Source organism: Elephas maximus, chromosome 17, assembly GCF_024166365.1.
Source record: "Elephas maximus indicus isolate mEleMax1 chromosome 17, mEleMax1 primary haplotype, whole genome shotgun sequence".
NCBI lineage: Eukaryota > Metazoa > Chordata > Mammalia > Proboscidea > Elephantidae > Elephas > Elephas maximus.
Window position 1 is genome coordinate 35,999,883 of NC_064835.1, and position 23,154 is coordinate 36,023,036.

The 23,154-nt window shown below is 43.2% G+C and overlaps 1 protein-coding gene across 1 annotated transcript in view; it reads left to right on the forward strand.

Annotated features, from left to right (window-relative positions):
* The first annotated feature begins 3,479 nt into the window (after positions 1–3,479).
* Positions 3,480–23,154, forward strand: part of NTM (neurotrimin) — a 1,228,179-nt gene continuing 1,208,504 nt past the window's right edge. Inside the window, exon 1 of the mRNA XM_049856710.1 lies at positions 3,480–3,701. Within this exon, the coding sequence (XP_049712667.1) occupies positions 3,620–3,701 (82 nt within the window). The 5' untranslated portion in view covers positions 3,480–3,619. The remainder of the gene's footprint in view (positions 3,702–23,154) is intronic.

Sequence of the window (23,154 nt, forward strand, 5' to 3'; positions counted from 1 at the left end):
GAACGCACGAAGGACAATCCTGAAACCAGTAGCTCCAGGAGTCTTAGTTTACAAGCACATGGCAGACCACATCAGTCTCAATTTGTTTAAATATTAAAACAAATGAAAATTAGTTGATTATTATGATGCATTGGTATGGTTGTTGCAGAGGTATAATGGCTAATCCTATTTCAGCCATGGAGTTTGGATGAGTCAACCAAAGTCTCATAGCCCCTATGACACAAAGCTGAGATCTGAATCCAGGTAGATCCTTTACCAGTCTGTGTGCTCAACCACCAAACCATACGGATGAGACCGAGTGTCTGTTGAGTGTCTGGTGTGTGTCAGGCATGGTTACATTATATGTGTGCTGTTGTTGTTAGACTCTGATTCATGGTGACCTCATGCACAATAGAATGAAATGTTGTCCAGTTCTGCACCACATGATGTTGATATGATCGAGTCCATTATTGCAGCCACTGTGTATTCTGAGTGCCTCCCAACCTAAGGGACTCATCTTCCAGCACTATATCAGAAGAAACTCTGTTGTGATCCATAGGGTTTTCATTGGCTAATTTTCAGTAGATCACCAGGTCTTTATTCCTGATCTGCCTTAGCCCGGAAGCACCAGTGAAACCTGTTCACCTTGGGTGATTCTGCTGGTATTTGAAATACTGGTGGCATACCTTCCAGCATCGTAGAAACATGCAAGCCCCCACAGTAAGACAAACTGACAAAGTGACAGACGGGTGGTGGTACATGGGTAGAAAATAACTGATACGCATCAGACATTGCACTAGGGTCCATTTTTTACCTTTTTAAATTTTAAAATTTTGTAACCTAGGAATTCAACTCTGTTTATTGAAACACAGCAGGGTAAGATGGGGGATCTCACGCAAATCTCCAGAACCCAAAATTTACTTGGTGTATTTCCATCTCTGATTTTTAATTTATGGTATCTCCTACCTGAAGTATTCTTTCCACCATTTTAGATCTAGTCTCTATCTGACATTCAGGTGTATCACACCTTCCATCATGTCCATAGAAGTTTTTAAAACTATCGTGGAACATGACAATCTACTGTGTCTTTGCATTCTAATAAAATTAATTACACGCACCAACCATTTAAAACTCAATTAACACTAAAAGCAATATATGGGTTTTCTTATATTTCCCGTATCATCACATGTGTTTCTTTATAACACATTAATTTGTAACCTCATATGCCACTAAAAATGCAAAACAGGTTATAAGTAAGAATGTCTGATATTTACCTGAATCCCTCACCATATTTACCACAGGATAGTATTTTAGAGGTTGGTCTGAGAGACAAATGCTTAGGTTTGAATCCTAGCTCCATTGTTCACCATCTGTGACTACAGATAAGTTTCTCTGAGTCTCAATGTCCTCATCTATAAAATGGGGGTGTTAATATCACCATTTCATCGACTGTAAGGATTTAATGAGAAAATATGTATGCAAAATAGTGAATATCATGCCTGGCACATGGTAAATGCCCAATAATATCAACTATAACTATTAACTTAGAGTCACTGTCACATACAAGAATGCTTAATAAATACTGGTGAATCGATGGGTTTATTGCAGTTTAGGGTGAGGGCATTTACAAGTGTCCTACTTCTCTAGGTTGGGACTGAAGATTGATCACGACTCATGGCCTTGATTGGCATTCTGGAGATAAATGAAATGGTGGTAAAAGGAAGCCACCCTTTGCTTTGTGCAGTGTTCCTGTCAGTACTGCCCCAGTGATTCCAAAGCACTTCATTACGCGTCACTGTGCTGAGTACTGCACAAAGAGACTATTTTATGTATAAAATTATTGTCCATTGGGAGCTCACAATATCAAAGATGTTTTGATGGATGTATGAATTAGACCTTGATGGCAGAAAAAAAAAAAAAAAACAGTTAATATAAAACACCTTTAAAATTGAAAAGGGCCTTAGAAAGTGATCCAACTCTCTAATTTTACAGATGGGGAGGCCGAGATTCACAGAGGTGAAATGACTGTCATTGTCCCTCAGTAGACTAAGACCCAGGTCTCCAGACTTCAGTGCTCCTTCCTCCCTCTCAGGGCACTATGTAGCACGCCTCCTGGGGCACCCTTCTCATCCACACGTAGTACAACATGGATGGTGCCTCCTAGATCAGGCAAAATGGCAGCGCTGTTTCCATTTCTCTCTTAGGGTCATAAATATAAACAGTAAGTCTTTTTGTTCTGTGCAGTTTGAGAAGATATTCATTACAATTATTATGGGACTTAGAGGGAAGTATAATAATTAGCTGTGGAGGTCTGGATGAGTATTTTAAAAATATGTGAATTTATTAGAATCAAGTAGGGAATGGTCTATGAAGAAGTATGTTTTTCAGCATTTTCATATAATTTGCTTCCTATAAGAGAAAGCCAAAAAATGGAAGCAGCAACTTCCAAGGCCAAAGGGTTAAAAGAGCTCTCAAGAAGTCATCATATTCATTTGATTATTTCTGCCTGAGTTTTATTCTCACCCATCCCCAAGGAGATGAATGTATACAAGTCTCTGAGAAGGTTTTAGAACCACACACAAAAAAGTTCTTCAGCATATCTGGCTTAAATCTGACTTGCTGCAGTTTAAATCCACAGGTACTTATATTGCTCTTATTAGTGAATGACGATTGACTGAGGCTTGTAGAATAATAAACTCATTTCTTGTTCTCTGTTGGAGAAAGTCACCCATATTCAGACCACAATCCTTCTACTCAAATCTCAGATACCACATCTTGTTTGTGGTATCATATACACATGAATGACTTGAGGAAATAAATAAAGTGAATGAAAATAAGAGTAATTCAGGTGTGTCTGAAACAGGAATGACAGGGAAGATAATAGAGAGTCATTTATTACATTCAAAGCAAATAAGTGGGAGGGTTGATGGGGAAAAGTGAAAGATGGGAAAGAGAAAAAAAAGTCTGTCATTGATGCTATTCCATGGCAAAGGAAAACAGTACCAACGAATGAGATCTGACTCATCTTTGCAAGTTTCACCAAGCATGAAAATGCCCCCTTTCAAATGTCCTGTAAGCAGTTGCTGGGAACGGGATTTTTTCAGTGCAGAGGGAATCTGAGTTCAGGAGGCCAGGGAATGCCGGAGGGAAGCAGATTTTTTCCTGCTTGGGACTCCAAGATTGTCCGTTTAAAAAATGAAAGTGATACAGAAGGGGAAAAGTGGCATTTATCATTCCATCTCTCCAGGCTCCTGTCTCTTTAATCAGCTAGCCAGATTTGCCCAGTAAATGATTCTTGTGTGTATGTGTGTGTGTGTGTGTGTGTGTGTGTGTGTGCGCGCCCCGCGTGCGTGTGTTGTAGCTCTGTCAATCCTTGGATTAGAACCAATGATTGCAGCTTGTAGGAGGGCTGTCCAGGGCCAGATTGTACAATGTGTCTCAGTGCCAGAGTATGAGTGGAGATAATTACTGAGAAGTCACACTCTCACAGCCTCGGCTTTCTTGTGGTGTCCTTCAGCAAAACAGTGGATTTAAATCTCCTTCCCTGAGCTGGAGAGCAACGCAATCTGTCAGGAAAGAAAGAAAGGAAAAACCGATCCTGACAAAAAAGAAGAAGAAGAAGAAAAAAAAAAAAAAAATCATGAAAACCACCCAGGCAAAAACGCACAATTCTATCTCTTGGGCAATCTTCACGGGGCTGGCTGCTCTGTTTCTGTTTCAAGGTAAGAGCTTGCTATTGATTTGCCTACAGTAGACCCAGGCATTGTACAATGTGCTTTATAGGATTCGCAGGCTCCCCAAGTCTGCTCGGCTGCGCGGTTTGCAGGTGGAGGAGAGAGAATTGAAACAGCATGGCTGGGACTTCCTTCTCCCTACCAGGCTGTGAGAATATTGATTTGGTTCTGGCCGCTTCAGGGATGGAGGGATGTATATGCAGAAGTAAAATGTGTCTGGCTCCGCTAGGTACGCAGTTCTGTGTGGGTTTCCCCGGCTTTACTACACATTCTTGCACATATTCACAACAGGGCATGCTTGTAAGCAGGGGGAAATTACAGACTCAAAGGGAACTGGGGTTACTAATGTATTGCTTATGTTACTGGGAAGAAATTATAAGAGAAAACTTTAAATATCTGCCGGTAAACTTGCAAGGCTCCTAAAAAGAGCCGGCAGGGCTGTGCAGGCTGGAGCTAATCAGGTAACATCGCGTCTGGTGAGGTTCTGGTCCAAGGTCCAGCCTGAAGGGACCATCAGTCTGCAGCAGTGGTGGACGACTGTATGAGTTTTGAATATGTTTGGGGTATGCTTGTGGGGGACAGGCAGATAAAAAGAAGTGAGAGCATGAGCTCTGAAATTTGGGGAAGATTTTCCAAGTTGAGGGAGAGGCAGGAAGAGTCAAATGTTAATTTTCTGCTTATTTGTAGGCTGGGAAGCAGAGCCCTGGGGCTGCACTTGAGGCCTGGGCTTGTTCTGGCCCAGTGCGCCTTTGATGTTCACCGTGCTGGGTTTGGGGTGCGCTTGGCATCTGCTTCAGCCGTGGTTCCATTTGCCGCACCTTGCAGCCCTACTGACTGTTCCAGCTCTTATGTTCCACCAGCAGAATTAGCCAACCACTAGCCTACTTGCTGCCACCCTCTCTGCCCTATGGGGGTCTCTCATCAAGCACTCATAGGGCTTGAGGCTAGCAGAGAAACTTTCTCGGGGGGTCCAGCAGGGCTCTCAGCACAAAGCCAGTGCCCCAGGGAGACTCAGTGCCATCCCATTGTATCCCCCGAGGAAAGTTCCTTCTGACAAGATGAAAGAGGATGAGGGCACTCTGCCCACCTCACCCTCTTCCCCCCACTGCAGTTGGGATTTTCCTCATCTCAATTAAGTCCTGAGCACTAATCCTTTGACCCCTTCCTGAGGTAGGCTTTGGGGATGCCACTGTCCCCTGGAGGTAGGTTGCAGTGGCTACCTTCTGGGTCCACACAAACTGGGCAGAGGAACCTGGATTGGTAAGAGTCAAATGTGTGTGGACCACTGGCTGGTGTTCAAGGTGCAAGGCAAAAGGGAGCTAGAGGGCCTGAGTGGGGTGGGTTTGGCAGGGGTATCCATGGCTCTGCCTGCTGCACCCAACCGTAGTGAGGCTCAGGGTTTCTATCCTCCCCTGGAGCATTGCTGGTGCCAGAGTGACATATTTGGCTAATTCCTTTTACCTAACCAGGAGCTTAGCAGCAGTCTGTGTGTGTGTGTGTGTGTGTGTGTGTGTGTGTGTGTGTGTCTTCACATGGGTCACTGGTACTTGTCCTGGGTGCACCGGGGCTCTTAGTGAGATCAGAGCTCTGACACTAACAGTGAGGAAACTGAGTTCAGGCCCCTGGAGGGAAACAATTTCTATCATGCTGACAACAGAAATGAAAACTAATTAGGCAACGTTTGGAGTGAGGGGTCAGAGGAAGGGAGAGAAAAGCCCCCAGAGCCCTTATCATCCCCATCTGTCCGGGGGCTGTGCCTCTTCTATCTAGTCACATCAAATGGAGACAACAGCCAAACTTCCACATCAACAACCCACTGGCCGCTTGCCAGGAGCCCCAGGGCCATCCTGAATTTACATATAAATTAGCGTACGTGACTTTTTTTTTTTCATCAGAAATAAATGCAAGGAACCATAATATTTGCTCAGACTTTGGATCGTCCCTGAATAGATGAGTAGAAAGTGGTACCCAGTTCTCCAGGGGAAGTCTGATCTTGTGTCTTGTTCCTATCTTGGGATGTGGATGATGGCAGTAGGGGTCTCTCAGACCTCCTTCATTCCGCCAAGCCCAGGATTTCCTAAGGAGAATAAGGGCTTTATCTGTGCTGCTCACCTTGGGTCTGCTTGGAATCTGCTTCGATGCGTCCTAATAGAACACAGGATGCCCAGTTTTAAGGCACAGTGACCCCCAAAGACCCCTGGGCCACATGCCAGTTGGAAGCAGCAAAGGTGATATCTGTGTTGTCTTTCAGGGAAGGAAGCCAGAATCTGCCAGCTATCTCTTATCAAACTTAGAGAATTACGGAGGCAGCCCAGGTCTGGCCTGCAATAATCCATCCCTATTGCATTGACCCAGTGGGACTGGTTAGAATGCAGTGCGCATTCCAAGACAATTTTTTCTTCTCCTCTGTTTTTGTTTTAATCTGGCTCTTTCTAGAGCTGGTACTTCTGGTGTTTCCTGCCTCTTGAAAAGGTGTCAGTTGCTAGTGCCAGGTTATCGAGCCCTCCCTAACCTGCTCCTTCCCCCAATCTAACCAGCAACCATGATCCAGCTTAGGGGGAAGGAGTTTCCAGAGTGTCAGCACTGATTAGTGCAGCGGGCAGAAGAGGGGTGATTAGCTCCCCAGGCTCTGGCCTTTGGATGCACTGGGGCTGATTAAGCAGCAGCTCCTCTTTCCTAGGGATGGGAGCAGGAAGCTGGATTAGGAGCTGTCCTTTCAGCACACTGCCCACCTTCTGCCACCGAGGGGCTCTGAGAGGGGTGGCTGGTGCGCTGCTGCTTTTCCCTCTAAAAACCCGACCACTTCTCCTTCGAAGGATCATAGTTCCTTTCAGCACCTTCTGAGGAGCTTGGCTTGGTTCCTCTCTTCCCCTTCCAAATTTCTCCCATTTCCTCACACTCCACATCAGCATATCTGCCCACATGGGCCAAGCAGAAGGGGACTCGGCTAAATTCACCCTCTCCTCTCCTCAGCACCCAGGGTATGGGTAACACTCAGCTTGGCCGACCAGCCTGGATCCTGCCTCTAATAGAAAATGTTTGGGGGCCAGCGGTAGCCTGAGCTTAGGAGACAGCTCCTGAGCTGTTGGAAGCCAATGAGACCATCACGAAGCTTCCCGGCAAAGTGAAATATCGGGTTAGGGTGGAGGACCCTGGGCTGGGGTGGGCATTGTGGGTACTCGTTAACATGGCCAAAGAGTGACGGAGGAGCTTCCCAAAGTAGAGCTCACCTAGCTATCATGCTTGGAGATGCCACTGTAGGGTGAGTCACAGGGAGGCGAGAACAGCATAATGAATTCAGCTCACCTTCGTCTTTTGTACACTGGCCCAGCCAGCAGCAAAGGTCCTCTGAGCACTGGGTCAAGTGTACCTGAAGAGTCCCAGCAGTGGCCAGCAGGCTTTGCTGCCTGAAACTCGTTCTTGGGTTACATACTTAGTTAAAGATGGGCCTGGGTTGAGCCTTCCCTTTTGGTACATTTAAAGGCAAATATAAGCCCAAGAACCCCTGACTTCTATTACTTCTCAGTAAGCTTCTCCTGTAGCACTGGTGCTAAGGGCTGCCAAACTTGTCCGTAAAGGGTGTCTCCTGTCCCCCTTGATGTCCTTGAGATCTCTTGATACGCTAAGTAATGGCAGAGTTTCTGAATCAATATAGAACACGATTTTGCCATGTGCAAGAAAGACGTGCAACACTCACAATTGCTGTCTACTTGTGGTGGAAACACACTCTCGGGTCTGGGACTTGGTTCTGATCCAAATTTTTTTGGTTTGCAGCTCATGGCCCACCTCTGCCTAACAACCAGAATGTTCCTTTGTATCTGGCCTGCACAGAGATCCTACAAACCCTTCATAACCCAACACACATGGCCTCTAGTGTTCAGGCCACTGCTCTTGGGGAACATATACATCTGAGCTCACATTTACATGTGTTTTCTGCAGGGAAAAAACGTTTGCCTCTGTGAGCCTGTCTCCCCACCTGCCTGCCAGGCCAGGGAGCGACTCCCCTGGGTGTTGTAAGGACTCATTAATGCTTGTAACACTCCAAACATGTGGTGCTAAGTGGAACTCCATGCTGAGACTGGTTGTAGTTATGCAGTTTACTTCCTTTCTGCTCTGTTGGCTTGTTACGTGTTTACTTTATGCCTACAGTCATTTCAAATTCAATAAAACAAATTAAACACAAAAACTGAAGATGTGCAAAAATGTGGTGATAGGTGGCACGCAGGTTGGATAGGGTGGTAGGGTGCATTGGACTGATCCTCCCTGGGTCCTGGAGGTGGGTGTCCCCATTCCAGGGACAACTGTGCCACTGGTTTATACTTAGAAAATGCACTGAGAAAGGGTGGATGGGCTTTAGAAGATATGCTCAGGGAGCATGACTTTCCATTCATTTATCAAAGAAGATCTCTGCCTGTAGTTGCAATGCAGGGTAGAAATAATGGCAGACAGGGAAAAGCACTGGGGACAAGTGAGGCCTGAAGGTAGGGTTTTAGGGGAATAGCAGCTGTAATTGACAAAGGGTGGAAGAAATGAGGCCCTATTCTCTGCTTTAACTAGGATTGGTCAGTCATCTCTGAGAGCTGAGAGTTTCACATTTTTTAATGTACTTATTTATTTATGCAACCTCCTGTCCTTGTTATTTTGCTGCTTAAATTTAAAAGATGTATATGTTTATCCAGTTTCCTTTTTTAGTCTCTTTCTTTCTTCATCCCTCTTTCCTTTTTTTCCTCTCTGTCCCTTCCTTCCACCTTCCCACCCTGTCTTTCCCCATCTTTGCCCTCCCTTTTCTCTTTTTCTCTTTCCCTTTTTCTCTCTCCCTTTCGTTTTCCCTTCTTCTCTGTGGGGAAAATAATTGATCAGTTGACAGATCTAGGTCAAGCTGGCAGGGGCTGCCTGCTTCATGCAGGCTTGCCTAGGAATAGGAGGGGAAGGCCTGTCTTCCCAGCACACAGGGAACCCAGATGACACAGTGGGGCAGGAGGGAAGCAGAACCAGCCATCCCCCATAAGGGTAGCTGGCATCCTATTGATTGCAGTGTCTTCAGCTATTTGGCACCCATGACTTTGTAATTTTCCATACCCAATTTGTCTTTGCCTCTTTTCTGCTTTTTTCTCAGCTTCTGTACTCTGCTTGCTCCAATTTCTCTTATTCTTCCTTCCACTTGTCCCTCCTTTTGTCTTCTTTATTTCTCCTCCTTCTCCAAGACAGGAGATCACAGAATCTTCCCACTTAAGTCATATTAGAGAAATGGCCCTTTGTTTATTTGCAAGAAGAAAAGCAGAAACCCTGCCAGAAGAGCTCTGTAAGTCATTTGCAAACTGCAAAACAAACCAACAAAGATGTACATTTTCACTGCTGAGAAGAGAGTATTTCAAGAGAGACTGTCAAGCTAAGAAATCAAATATTGGAAAACACATTCTTCAGCTCTGTTACTAAGGACATCTTAGGTTACTAAATTTGATTTTTTTTTTTTTTTTTTTAGCTTTTATGAGAGTATTGCCCTTTGCAATAACAGACTGATCAAAAGACTGCTTGGTTTTGGCTTTTCTTGTTCATTCAAATTCACTCCCTCATTCTGATTGCTTTGCTTTGGGATTGGCAGTTGTACCAAACTCTAACCCCTGTACAAATTCTCTCTAGTTGTTTACTTGTCTGTGAGTTCAATCAGCCAGCAGACATGTACTGAGTGCCTACTAGGTCCTGGGCATTGTTTTAGGTGCTGGGAATACAACAGGGCCAAAACCAACCAAACGGTGGAGGCGAAGACCTAGCACCTCACCAGACTTGGCTTGACTTGCGAGCCCTTTTAGTGAATGCGGAAGCTCCAACAAAAGCTCAAGGAGTAAGGGCAAATCCTCAATGTCTCAGCCTCTGGTTTCTTGCGTGAACGACGGTTGGCTGCAAGAAAGCACCTGGCCTGCTACCTTTGTTTATAGAAAGCACACACCTTGGCTCTGTGTTAGCAAGAAGTCAGATGTGCTGCCTTTGCCACTCCATGTTATCTCTTGCCAAGAAGGATCTCGTGAGTGTTATGTTAGATGTGGTTGCAGTTAGAATGTGGATTGGTGAGAACCAGCATGAGTTAATTAGCCTTCTCCATTGTATCTTGTCATTTAGAGGATTGGGTGCTTCTTGGCAACACTGCCACTCTGCCTAGACACTTCCTTTGTGACCCTGACTTCTGCCCAGCACTGGAGGGTCAAAAAGATAAAATAAAGACCAAGAAAGAATTTTCCGGGGGCAGCTAGCCTGGGTGAGGCACATGCTGTTCAGTGGGCCCCTGCGAGGGTTAATACTTCAGGGTGGATCTAAGATGACCTCCCCTTTGAAGAACCCTTTCATTTGCTACCCACTCATCACACCCATATAGGTTCCTGGAGTAATTCAAGTACATCACTACCCGGAGTTGATTTGCTCTCATCTGGTACTATTCAGTGGTTGGGACATCACCTTTTTCTAATCCATCTACTTGTGTTTTCAGCTGTATATGCCGAAGGTGGCCCAGTCTTCCTTGTGCTCACACAGTGTACTATAGCTGCTCCTCATCGTAGTATCCTGGACGTTTTAAGATCGTTGCTTAACTGTCTGCTTCTATCTGCATTTTCATAGTGGTAGCGGTTATTACTTTTAGCTTTTCTTATGTGCAGTAACTGTCTTTCTCATGGGCCCGTGATTCTTCCAAGTCTAGTGGCCTAGAGAAATTCTATATCCTCAGACCCTATCCCAAATCTCCAGAGGGTCCTCAGGAGGTAGGTGGAATGTGTATTGATTTGCAGAAATCTTGCTGTCTAAGCCTGTGGTTCTCAAACTGGCTGTACCATAGAATCATCCGGGTAGCTTTATAAAAATAGCAATCTTTGGACTCTATCCCAGGCCACTGGTGGCACAGTGGTTAAGCACTAGGCTGCTAACTGAAAGGCCAGTGGTTCAAAACCAGCAGATGCTCTACAGGAGAGAGATGCAGCAGTCATTAAAAACAAAATCTGTTGCCGTCAAGTCAACTCTGACTCGTAACAACCCATAAGTTTTCCAAGGGGCCGCTGGTGGATTCAAACTTCCAACCTTTTGGTTAGCAGCCATAGCTCCCCATAAACATCACAGGGCTCCCCATAAACATCACGCCCTTGAAAACCCTATGGGACAATTCTACTCTGAATCAGAATCGATTCAATGGCAACAAGTTTTTTTTGTTGTTATAGTGGTGGTGGTTTTTTTAAACTGTGCTGAGTTGCCACAAAGCTCCATTCCTAAGTCTGAGGATTGGGTCTCTTCTACCTAGCTTCCTCCCCCTCCCTCTCCCCAGGCATCAGTTATCCAGCCACATTGCTTCCATTGCTCTCCTTCTCATGGTCAATAAAGTTTCAATGCTCAGAACCTGAATGGCAATTTTGCAGCTTAACGTGTTCAGCAGAAGTGATGCTGGCTCCACTCCCAAAGCCAGACCAGCTCCTGCAGCACATGCAGGAGTGAAGCCTTGTTCGTTTTGGGGTAGAGTCAGCAGATCTATATGTACACGGGAAACAGATCTGCCATGCAGACCTGTGCCATGTTTAGTCGCTCGGCAACCCACGCAACCACTGGCTTTCCAAAGTGTTCACACTGCTGTTCACTCAGAATCACAATCAGCTCAGGCAAGAAGGGACTGTAAAGACCACTGATGTCAAATCCCTCCTAAGATCTGCTACCTCCACGATGCAGCTGCGGTGTTCCCTACCGTCTAGCTTGATGTCTCAGACTGATAGATTTCAGGAAGACAGGAAGGCTAGAAGAAGAAGAAAAAGGAGGAAGAGGAAGGATAAGGAAAAGCTTCTGTCTTCTTAAAGATCCCAGCCACTTGGTTAGGTCTTGAGAGACATTATAACCTGGCAGCTCCAGAGCCAGATTGCATGCGTCCAAACCCTGGCTTTGCCACTTTCTAGTTTGAGACCTCTGGAAACTTACTCAACCTCTGTGTAATTCAGTTTCCTCTGCTATAAAATGGGGATGATTATGGGACTTATTTTATAAGGCTGTTATGAGGATTAAATGAGTTAATGCAGATGCAGTGCTTGGGAGCACTGCCTGGCACACAGTAAGATTTCAGCAAATATTATCCATTAGCATTATGGTTGCTGCTAATAAATACTACTACCCACAGAAAAAGTCTAATGTTTCTTTGATGTTACTGTTCTTTGAATGTTTGAAAATACTAGTTAGTTCCCTTCTGTTCTCCCCCAAATCTCCTCTCTCCAAGGTTAAATATTCTAAGAGTTTTCCTCCTATTTCCTATATAACCATCCACGGAAATGGTGCTGATTGTTCCTCTGTGAAGTCATTTTGGTAACTCTTCTTAAAGGCTTCTTCCTGTATGGCCTCTCCTTTTTCCAAATCCAAATAGGATGAAGTCTTAGCTCTTTGTCAAGACATGGGAAATCTAAAGATCTGGCTTGGGTTTTCCTCTCTCTCCTAATCCATTACACTTTATGTTCTATGGTCTACCTGGGTTTTTCTGCTGTTTCCCTCCTCAGAGCATTTGTGCACACTGCTTTCTGTGCTTAGTATTCTGGCCCCAACCTGATCTTGTCTACCTTGAAAACATTTCTTTATAATTCAGACAAAATTTAAGGTTCAACATCCCTTTGAGCCTCTCATTCCTTCCTTTATGCCTCCATTGGACTTAGACTTGTTTCTATTTGTAATATCCACAATGCTTTAGTGTAGTTACATTTTTTACGTGCCTCTTTCTCTTTACCAGACTGAGTTCCTGGAGGGCAGAGACTGCCTTACTTATCCCTGAATTCCTAGCACATCTAGTGGAGTGTCTGGCAAATGTGGCACTCAGTGTTTACGGAATAAAGGAAGGGAGGAAGGACAGTCTGAGATTCCATTAGGTTTTGTAACAGCCATATTACTCTGTTGACTTATGATGAAAAAAAAAATGATGAGCCCTGGTTAATTCAACCCTTCCTTATCCTGTGTAGTTTTATTTTGTACTCAAGAGTCTAATCCCAGAATTTATCTTTTCCAAAGTCATCTTTTTAGGTTCTACTAATCTCTTCTTTCTGGCAAAATCCTTTTTGGACTATAAAACTGTTGTCCTGTATTTTAGTAATCCCACCTGACTATAGTCAGTCATAAACTATATGCTACAGGCAACTAGGTAATAGTAAATGAGGAGATCAATACTTCATGTTAAATTTACACAAGAAGAGAAAATAGTCACTCTAGTGGTGAATACATCAGACTGATGGGGGAGGGGTAGCTATCTAAACCTATGTTTTATTTCTGGGTAAGTGCTGGCATCAGAGGAAGCAATGGGAACAGGGAACATTGAATATGATGAAAGGAGAACATGAATGGAAGGATTTATTTTGTTGGAGAAGATGGAGTGGTCAATTGTGTCTTCCAATCTTCTTGTTCTCCTTCTTCCACAAAGCTCTGGCAGTTGGCTATCCTCCTAACCAACCAAGAGGAAACATTACTTGGACATTGAAAATACTAATTGACAAGATTTTTCTCAATGCAATTGGTGATACATGGACATCATAGTTGAATGAACCATATTTCAAATTCTGAAAACAAGAGTTCGCTAATTGTTCTATATTTATCTTTTATTTTCTCTTAAAACTTCTTGATAGAAGGATTTAAACACCTTATTGTCATGTTTTCATTACTTTCTCAGACTTATAAAACCTTATTCAAAGTCAAAATAATTTAATCATTATGATGATAAAATTATTAGATACTTTAGAATTTTACTTGTTCAGTCTCTCACCTAAGGCAATAATACCAACTAAATGATGTTTACATAATTCCGCTGAACAATTACAGAGATTATCAGTGACCAGACATTCACTACCTGAATTGGTGATTCTGCCTATCAGAATCACACCTGGATATTGTTATAAGCAGATGCTCTGGTCTGACTCATCAAAGTTCTCACTGAGTCGATCAGAGTACAAAACCAAACCAAACCCGCTGCCATTGAGTCGATTCTGACTCATAGTGACCCTATAGGACAGAGTAGAACTGTCCCATAGAGTTTCCAAGGAGCGTGTCTGGTGGATTTAAACTGCCAACCTTTTGGTTACCAGCCATAGCACTTGACCACTATGCCACCAGAGTATGGCAGGGTTATCTCTTGTTTTAAAAGATATACATAGAATTCTATTGTACAACTTGGGTTGAGAACAACTGATATTATCATCTTTTTCATAGTTTATCAACTCTTTGAAAAAACTCTTTTCTATTTTGGCAGGCACTTGTGATGCCTTCTCAATATCGACTCTCTCCTTTCTCCTTATAAATGGTATTCTGAGTTTGTTCCGAGTAGCAACGTGACCATTTAAAATACTGGCCTCCCAGACTTCCTTATAGCTGGGAATGACCTCATGACCCATTTCTGACCAGTGGAATGAAAGTACAAGCTTACTTCATGGGGTTTTGAGGATTATATGCAGATTGCCTGTGCCTTTTGCACCTTACCTATTCCACTTCTTTTTGCCGGAGAGACTGGCACACTATTTGGAGATTCAGGATCCAACTTGCAAATAGGAGGACAAAGGCCACATATGAAGAATGGCGGGGGAGGAAAGTCTTCAGTTGAACTACATCAACTTGCTATTTTTATAGTCAAAAATCATTGAATGCAAGCAATTTCATGTGGCTCACTCTAATAAAAGGAGCCCTGGTTGGAGATAACTTCTTTTTAGCAGTTGGACTAGTTTTCAAATGTCTATTCCCACACTTCTTATCACTTGTGAAAAACAAATCCCTATTTAACTAGGCTTCTGTTACTTGCAGCTGAATACCGCCCTAACAGATCTATACGGAAGAAAAATTTGCCTTTCTGTAACTTTTGTCAATTCTCAGAATACAATTAATATTGAGTGATCCACTTTCTTAAACATGACTGTCATTGACCCTACTTATTTTATACCGACATTCCTAGTTCCTTCTTATGATCATCATATGGCATGGTTTCTATACCACTAATCATCCCGATCACCACCTTCTGAACATGGTCCAATTTGATAATGACCAACTTAAAGGTATTACCAGAGAAGATTCTTCCAGATGCAGTCCACTTAGACTGTTATCTAACACATTTTGGATCTTATGGTTATATAGGTCTGCTCTATGATTGGGCTAGTTCCTATGTTGTTGGTGTTGTTGTTTTTAAGACATACCACACTATTGACTCATGTTGAATTTAGATTCACTCCTCTCACAAAATATGCTATTAAACAAGAATTCTCTCATTCTTGCATACAGTTGATTTTTGTTAAAGTTTATTTTAAATGTCTGAAATTTCAGTGTATTTGGGGTCCATTATTTAAATACTTTGACATTATTTTTGGATCCTAATGAGCTATCACTATCATATTTGTGTCATCTCCAAAATACATAGACATGTCATCTCTACCTCATATAGGGTAATGCTTTAAAAAAAAAAAAAAGGCAGCATAATACTTCCAAAGGTGCAGCCAAGTTCTTATTTACATTTTTATTTAGTTCATTCCAGAAGTATTTATTTATACCCTACTACTTTTTTTTTTTTTGTATGTTCTAGGCAAGGAGCCCTGGTGACACAGTGGTTAAGCACTAGGCTGCTAACTGAGAGGTTGGCAGTTCAAACCCACCAGCTGCTCCATGGGAGAAAGTTGTAGCAGTCTGGCTCTGTAAAGATTACAACCTTGGAAACTCTTTAGGCAGTTCTACTGTATCCTACAGGGCTGCAGTGAGTCAGAATCAACTTGATGGCAATGGGTTTGGTTTGCAGATGTACTAGGCATTGGCGATGTAAACGCCAATACGACAGAAGTAGTTTTATTTTTTTAACTCAGTGAAATAGACAGTCAATACATTGTGTTAAGTGCTGGAATAAAAGAAAATCACTTCTGCTATGGCAGCATCTGGGAGATTCTGAAGGTCAGAGAAGTCTTTTGGAAGGAAGTGATGTTCAAGCTGAGACACAAAGGTGGGTAGATTTAGCCAAGGTAAGAGGAGAGATGAGTATTACAAGTAGAAAAAACTGCATGTGCAAAAGCATAGAGTCAATAGAGCATAATAGGAATTCAGAAAACAGAAACACAATCTTACTAAACTGAATGCATTTATGTGGGGGTAGAAGGAATACAGGCAGAAAGACAAGGTAGAGGGCTAGACAGAGGTCAGAACTTGAAGGGCCTTATCCCCAAACCAAAAAACCAAACCCACTGCCATCAAGTCGATTCCAACTTCTAGTGACCCTATATTTTTTATAGGACACAGTAGAACCATCCCATAGGGTTTTCAAGGCTGTAAATCTTTATGCAAGCAGGCTGCCACATCTTTCTCCCATGGATTGTCTGGTGGGTTTGAACCGTCAACCTTTTGGTTAGAAGCCAAGCAACCACTTAGCCACTAGGGCTCCTGGAGGGCCTTGCAGTCCTTATTAAAAATCTTATGCTGAGGAAAGTGGGTGCATTGGAGGGTTGGTTGTATGCCAGATCATGTAGTAACATGATCAGATTTGTATTTTTAGTTGTTAAAAAATGTTATTGGGTTTATTTGAAAATAATAAAATGTCGCTCTAGTTGCAGTGTGGGAAATAGATTGAAAAGGGGCAAGATTGGAGGAAAGAAGCTTCTCAAGGGAGTGTTGTAGCCAATTGGGCAAGAGGTGATCAGGGTGAGCACTGCAGAGATGGAGAGACATGGAGGTATACAACAGTTATGAAGGTAAAGACTTGGAGATTGAGAGGAAAGTGGATGATAGGTGATAATGAGAAATGAAGGATGACTACTGGTTTCTGGGTGAATGGAGCATGGCTGTTAGTGAAGACGAGGCATGATGAGTTTGAAGGTGCCTGCTGGAATTGACAAGGAGGTCTCCAATATCAAGCTAGCTAGATGGGTCTGGAACTCTGGAGAGATATCTGAGATTGAGTGAAGGTAGTTATCAAAGCAGATATGATTAGTTACCTGTGGAGAGAGTAGAGAGTACATGAAGATATATGAAGGCAAAGTACCAGTATTTAAATTTTGGGTAAGGGAAGAGATCTGTGAAAGCAGATTGAGAAGGAGTGGTCAAAAAATAGAAGAGCCAGGAGAGTATGATGTCACAGAGGTCAGGGTATATGGTAAAAAAAAAAAAAAAAAAATGGTAGCAGGTGTCAAATGTGCCATCAGACCAACTGTGAGTATACTTAGTAACAAGAATATATCTTTGTGGGATGGAGCCATAGTGTGGAGATGGTAGTGGAATGAGGAACTGGGGACAGCAAATGCAGATAATTATTTCAATAGGTTTTTTTTAATAGCAAAAAAAGAGGAAGAAAGGTATTACAGATAAGTGGAGTTGGAGAGGATTTTGTTGTTGATTTTGTAATAAGGGAAAAACCAAAAAAGAAGAAAAAAAAAAAAAAACCAAGCCCGTTGCCATAGAGTCGATTCCAACTCCTAACGACCCTTTAGGACAGAGTAGAACTTGGCCCATAGGGTTTCCAAAGAGCACCTAAATGCTGATGGGAAGGGGTTGGTAAAAAGGGAAGAATGAAGGGAAGATATAGAGATAATTGACCAAGTGAGGTCTCTGAGGAAATACAAGGGGTGGGAGGTAGGATGAATCAGGAGCACAGGTAGAAGAATTAGTCTTGAAGAGAAGGAGAAAGACGAATTCCATTACTATTAAAGGAAAGAAGGAGGAAACTATTGGACTAAATCCATTATGATTGGATTCAGCTGTGAACGGCAAAAACTCCGCATACAAGGTGACTTAAATAAGATAGAAGATTATTTCTCTGTCCTAACACAATTCCATGATGTCTGGACACGACTGGCATGGTGTTCTTTAAACTCAGGGACCCAGAGCCTTACCATTGTTTTGATCTGCTGTATATGATTTTCACCTCATAGTGTAAATTGGCAGCATCTGTGTGCCAGGCCCTGGGATGAAGAAGAGGTAAACAAGAAGGGGCAGAACGCACACATGTACTGCCTCTTAAAGAAGCTTCCTGGAAGCCACACATAGCACTTCTCACATCGTGCTGGCCAGAACTTAATCACGTTGCCACATCTAGCTGCAAGGGGGTTTGGGAAATGCACTAGCCATTTGGCATGACCACATGCCCAGATAAATTCAGGGGCCTATTGCCATGCAAGAAGGAGCAGTTGAATACTGAGACAATTAGCTTTCCTTGGCACAGTAGGGATGCATGTAAATTTTTAAGCTGGTGGCAGGAAGTAGAAGGAGCTTGTGTTTCATGGGTTTTGTTTTCTCTAAAGATGATGAAAACGGTCTGTTTGTACACACGTGTACACAGGTCCACATGTGTGTGTTCATATATCTGTAGGCCAGTTTCTCAAGAAAGTAGAAAAGGACTGAAATAGTTGCTTGTGTAATGAGGGAGAGAGCTGACTAGTGAATCAAAAGGATTTCACTCAGTGTTAATCGTTTCTTTCCTCATAACGTTCTCTTTTCTCTGGGTTTTAAAAATATAATACGATCTACTCCTACCTTTTCGCCTGATATTTCTCCATCTTTTCCTGGCTCTGGTCTATCATTTAGGAAATGGAATCAGACCATCTCCCGTAAACATTCTCAGAACTCATCTCCTGTTCCTTTCTTGCATTATCTCTCAGGAATTACAAAATACAATTTACAGAGCATATCTATATAGAACGCAATTCTTCATCTCCACACCAATCATGATATGTCGTTCTCCTCCAAGTTCTATCATTAACTGTAACTGTAGGAATTGAGTTTTTCTTCCAAACTTTTATTTTTCTCATCTAGAAAATGAAGATATTTAAAATGTTTAAATGAATTATGTATGGGAAATCTTTTGTCACTCCATAACCCATTAACCCATTGCCGTCCAGTCGATTCCAATACATATTGGAAAAGCAAAAGCTAACAATTTTATGAGGTTTACTGAAGAGGGCAGGTGTTAGTGACTGCACCTCCCCCTCAGAGCCAGTGTTAGCTCGTCCTTTCCTAGCTCCTACCCCTAGAATCAGAAACCCTGGCGGTGTAGTGATTAAGTGCTATGACTGCTAGCCAAAAGGTTGGCAGTTCAAATTCACCAGGTGCTCCTTGGAAACTCTATAGGATAGTTCTACTCTGTCCTATAGGGTTGCTATGAGTCAGGATTGACTAACTGCAATGACTGTTTTTTTTCCCCCTAGATTCACTCATGAAATCTGTTCAATTCTACTTTTCAGTGATCTCCTCTGTCAGCCCCTCCTCTCTAGTTCTATCACTGGCTCAGTTCAGATTTAAATCATTGTTGGCTGGACTGATAACAAACAAACAAACAAAAAAAAACCCTGCTGCCATCCAGTCGATTCCAACTCATAGCAACCCTATAAGACAGAGTAGAACCTCCTCATAGAGTTTCCAAGGAGCGCCTGGAAGGAACGCTGGACTGATGCAGCCTCTTAATAGGTCTTCTTGCTATCTGTTCATATCCCAGTTTAGTCTGTGCTCCATCTTGTCAATGATTATCTTGCTGGAAAAAAAAAAAAAGTTGTCAGCACAGGTTTTTTTGTTGTTGTTGTTTTTCCTTAAAATCTCCACTTCCATTGGGACATGGTTTCCAAGAAAAAGTGCAAGTTCCTGAATTTGGCATGGAAGGCCCTTCTTTTCCTTGCTCTGTCTCTTGGGACTCTCCTGCATGTTCTTTGCCCCACTGAATATCTCCCTGGCCCTGAACACAGTCTGTGTGTCCACAGCCCAGTGCCTTTGCACACACTGCCCTTCTGCCAGGAATGCCCTTCCTGCTGTACCTAGCATGGTAGAACACTTTACATATGTGTTTTGGTAATGGAATGAATAAAAAAAATTAAAAGTTGAAAGAAAAAGAGTTGAAGTTTTCTGAGACACTCTCTCACCCCACCACTCTCATACTTAGCCTCACCAAGGTTTCCTTGTCCCTGATATGCTCTAGGAAGGTGGAGGAGTCTGTGCCAGGGACTAGAGTTGGAGCAGAGCTTCCCAAATTGTGGCCTCCACAACAGCCTCAGCAGCATCCTGTAGGGACTCATTAGAAATGCAAATCCTCACTTCATAACCAAAGCCTACCCAATTAGAATCAGGTGTCTAAAGGTAGAAGTAAATTTTAATAACTTATTTATTTAATTTTTTAATGGGGAAGTATATGATTGTCAGGGAAGAAAAAGAAGAGTTGCTTTTTCTGGCTCATTGGATCATTTGTAAAATCTATATCTGGGGGGAAAAAAGAAGAAAGGACAGAGTATAGAAAGAAATAAGATAGGGGTTGAACATGGCCTAGGTGCCAAAATGTTCTTCTCCTCAGTTCAAATAACTGAACCCCTATTCTGACCCAGCCCTGGATCCACACCCACCTCAACAGAAATGTCAAACTCCTTCTGTCCATCACTCCTTGTGGCCCAGTTTCCTAGGCAGGTATGCGGCAGCCAAGCCTTACCTGTCCCAGGTGTCAGGGTGCCCTCCACAGGTGCACCCACGTTGCTGCCCTGGGAGATGAATGGCAAGCTCTCTACCAAGATGCAGCGGAGGGAGAGGCTTGCTGACAGAACAATTTGCTGGAGCCCAGGATGTCCGCTTAGTTTCAGCAAAGCGACAGCTGGAAGTCAGGACAAATTTCAGGACTTATCCTTCGCATCATGTCAGGCTTTCTGCCAGCCGGCACCCTTTCCCCGGCTCCCTCCAGACCCACAACCTGGGTGTGCTCTGCAGCGGAGAGGCTCCAAGACCTGTGGACAAACAGGTAAAATGTCTCCTTTTTTTTTTTTCTTTCCTGATCATCTTGTGTTTATGTAAATGCTGGAAAAGCAGTTTCGGCTTATTTCCAAAGCTTAAGGGCTTCCTGAGAAGCCCATTATTGAAAAATCAGAAACTGAAAAGCAACTTCTGAGACAATGAATTAGCAGCTCAATGACTGTGTGTAGTGCTGAGTGTACTGTAACTGGCTGCATTACAAATAGGAACTCCCCTGGGATTCAGTAATCAAACACGTGGCAACAGGTTGTCTGTTTCAACAGAGTGAGTAATCAAAGGAGATTTGCAGTTAATCCAAATATAACAGACGAGCATCGGAGAGAAGCCCAGGGAAAGGAGAAACTAGAAAGGTGAGGGGTAGACCAGAAGCTTTCTGATTTGACTCCTCTCTAGGAGCCCAGGTGGTGCAGTGATTAAGAGCTCTGCTGCTAACCAAAAGGTCAGCAGTTCAGACCCACCAGCCACTCCTTGGAAACGCTGTGGGGCAGTTCTACTCTGTCCTATAGGGTTGCTGTAAGTCGGAATCAACTCCAGGGCAGTGGCTTTTGGTTTAGTCTCTGTGAGGTCCAGGTGCAATTGAGAGAAGTTTATGTTGGGATGGAGAAGGAGTAGGAGGCAGTGCAACGTCATCTGTCAGTTGAGACACCAAGTACATAGAAGGGAAACTGAGGCTTGGCAACACCTTGAAGCAAACCAAAAAATTAATCTCAACACTTGTATATTGTGTTTGGTCGACAATGTAAAATTTGGGAAGCAATTAAGTAGCCAGCAATCTTCGTTTGGTTCAAAGCTCTGAGTCCTGTACTGTATTAATGAGGCATTGGTGATTAAGTGGCAGAATTCCATGTGGGAGTCCAGGTTCAATTCCCAGCCAATGCCCCTCATGCGTAGCCACCACCCTTCTGTAAGTGGAGGCTTATATGTTGCTATGATGCTGAACGGGTTTTATTGGAGCTTCCAGACTATGATGAACTAGAAAGAAAGGCTTGGTGATTTTTGCAAAGCAGGTAATGAAAACTCTATGAGTCACTATGGTCTGATCTGCAGCCAGTTATGGGAATGATGAGCAGAACTGAGCAGCTTTTCCTTCCATTGTGCCATGAATCACCACGAGTCTGGGGCTGACTCCATGCCGGCTAACAACAACATACTGGGTTGAGTGGTGGGTGTGAGGTAAGAGGTGGAGAAAAGGTTTGGTCCATTTGCTACCATGGTCAGAATCCACTTGGCAACAACTGGTTTTTTTGTTTGTTTGTTTGTTTCTGTCTGTTTTTGAAGTAGAAAATAATGGCACAGCTCTGGAAGAAAGTGGTAGTGATCTGTATTTCAGGGAGACAGCCACTGGTTCTCAAAGTGTGGTCCTGGGGCAGCAGCATCAACATCACTGGTGGGTTTCTAAAAATGCAAACTCTTGGCCCTGCTACAGACCTATTGAGTCAGAAATTCCAGGGATGGGGCCCAGCCATTGCATATTAAGAAGCCCTCCGGGTGATTCTGATGCTGGCTGCAGATGAAGAACCCCTGGTGTATATGAGTGCTCAAAAGACCTCTTTAAAGCAAAGATGTCACTTTGAGGACTAAGGTGCACCTGACCCAAGCCATGGTGTTTTCAATCCCTCGTATGCATGCGAAAGCTGGACAATGAATAAAGAAGACCAAAAAAAAAAAAAAAAAAAAAATTGACACATTTGAATGATCCCACCCAGTCCCAGTGCTGTCGATTCCTGCTCAGCGACCCTATAGGACAGAGTAGAACTGCCCCATTTGAATGATGGTGTTGGCAAAAAATACTTTTTTTTTTATACCGTGGACTGCCAGAAGAGCAAATATATCTGTCTTGGAAGAAGTACAACCAGAATGTTCCTTAGAAGCAAGGATGATGAGACCTTGTCTCATGTACTTTGGATACGTTGTCAGGAGGGATCAGTCCTTGGAGAAGGGGATCATACTTGGTAGAGGGTCAGCAAAAAAGAGGGATACCCTCAACGAGATGGATTGACACAGTGGCTGCAGCAATGGGCTCAAGCATAAAAATGATCGTGAGAATGGTGCAGGACCAGGCAGTATTTCCTTCTGTTGTACACTAGGGTTGCTATGAGTCAAAACCGACCCAATGGTACCTAACAACAACAAGTACTGTGTGCCAAAAAACTAAAACCAAATTCATTGCAGTCGAATCAGTTCTGACTCACAGAGACTCTATAGGACAGAGTAGTACTGCCCTGTATGGTTTTCAAGGAGCAGCTGGTGGGGTTTGAACTGACGACCTCTTAGAAATGTTTTATGTGTGACATTTTATTTCATCCTTTCTACAACCTTGTGAAGTAGGTGTTATAGACATTATTTGATGGGTGAGAAAATTTTGGATCAGAAAGGCCAAGAGGCCCAGGCTTACACTGTTTCAAGAGCTGTGCTCTTTCCACTGACACAGGCACCCTTTGTCCTCAGACAACTTTGGGTGCTACCTACACAGAACAGCTGTCAGCCTGGCAGTTCCCCAGTTGTAAGTTTCCATCCCTCCCCCATTCCACCAGGCTCCTTGCCTTGTGTTAATTTCCCACCTGAGTACTGAGTACTTTATAAATAGCAAATCTAAAATGAGTTTTCTACCAGCGATCATTAGCTCCCTTGACATCCATTAAACATTCTTGCAAGCAGAGTGAAGTGACAAAAGGGATTGATTTTTACAGTATGCTTAATAAGGAAAAAGAAAGGT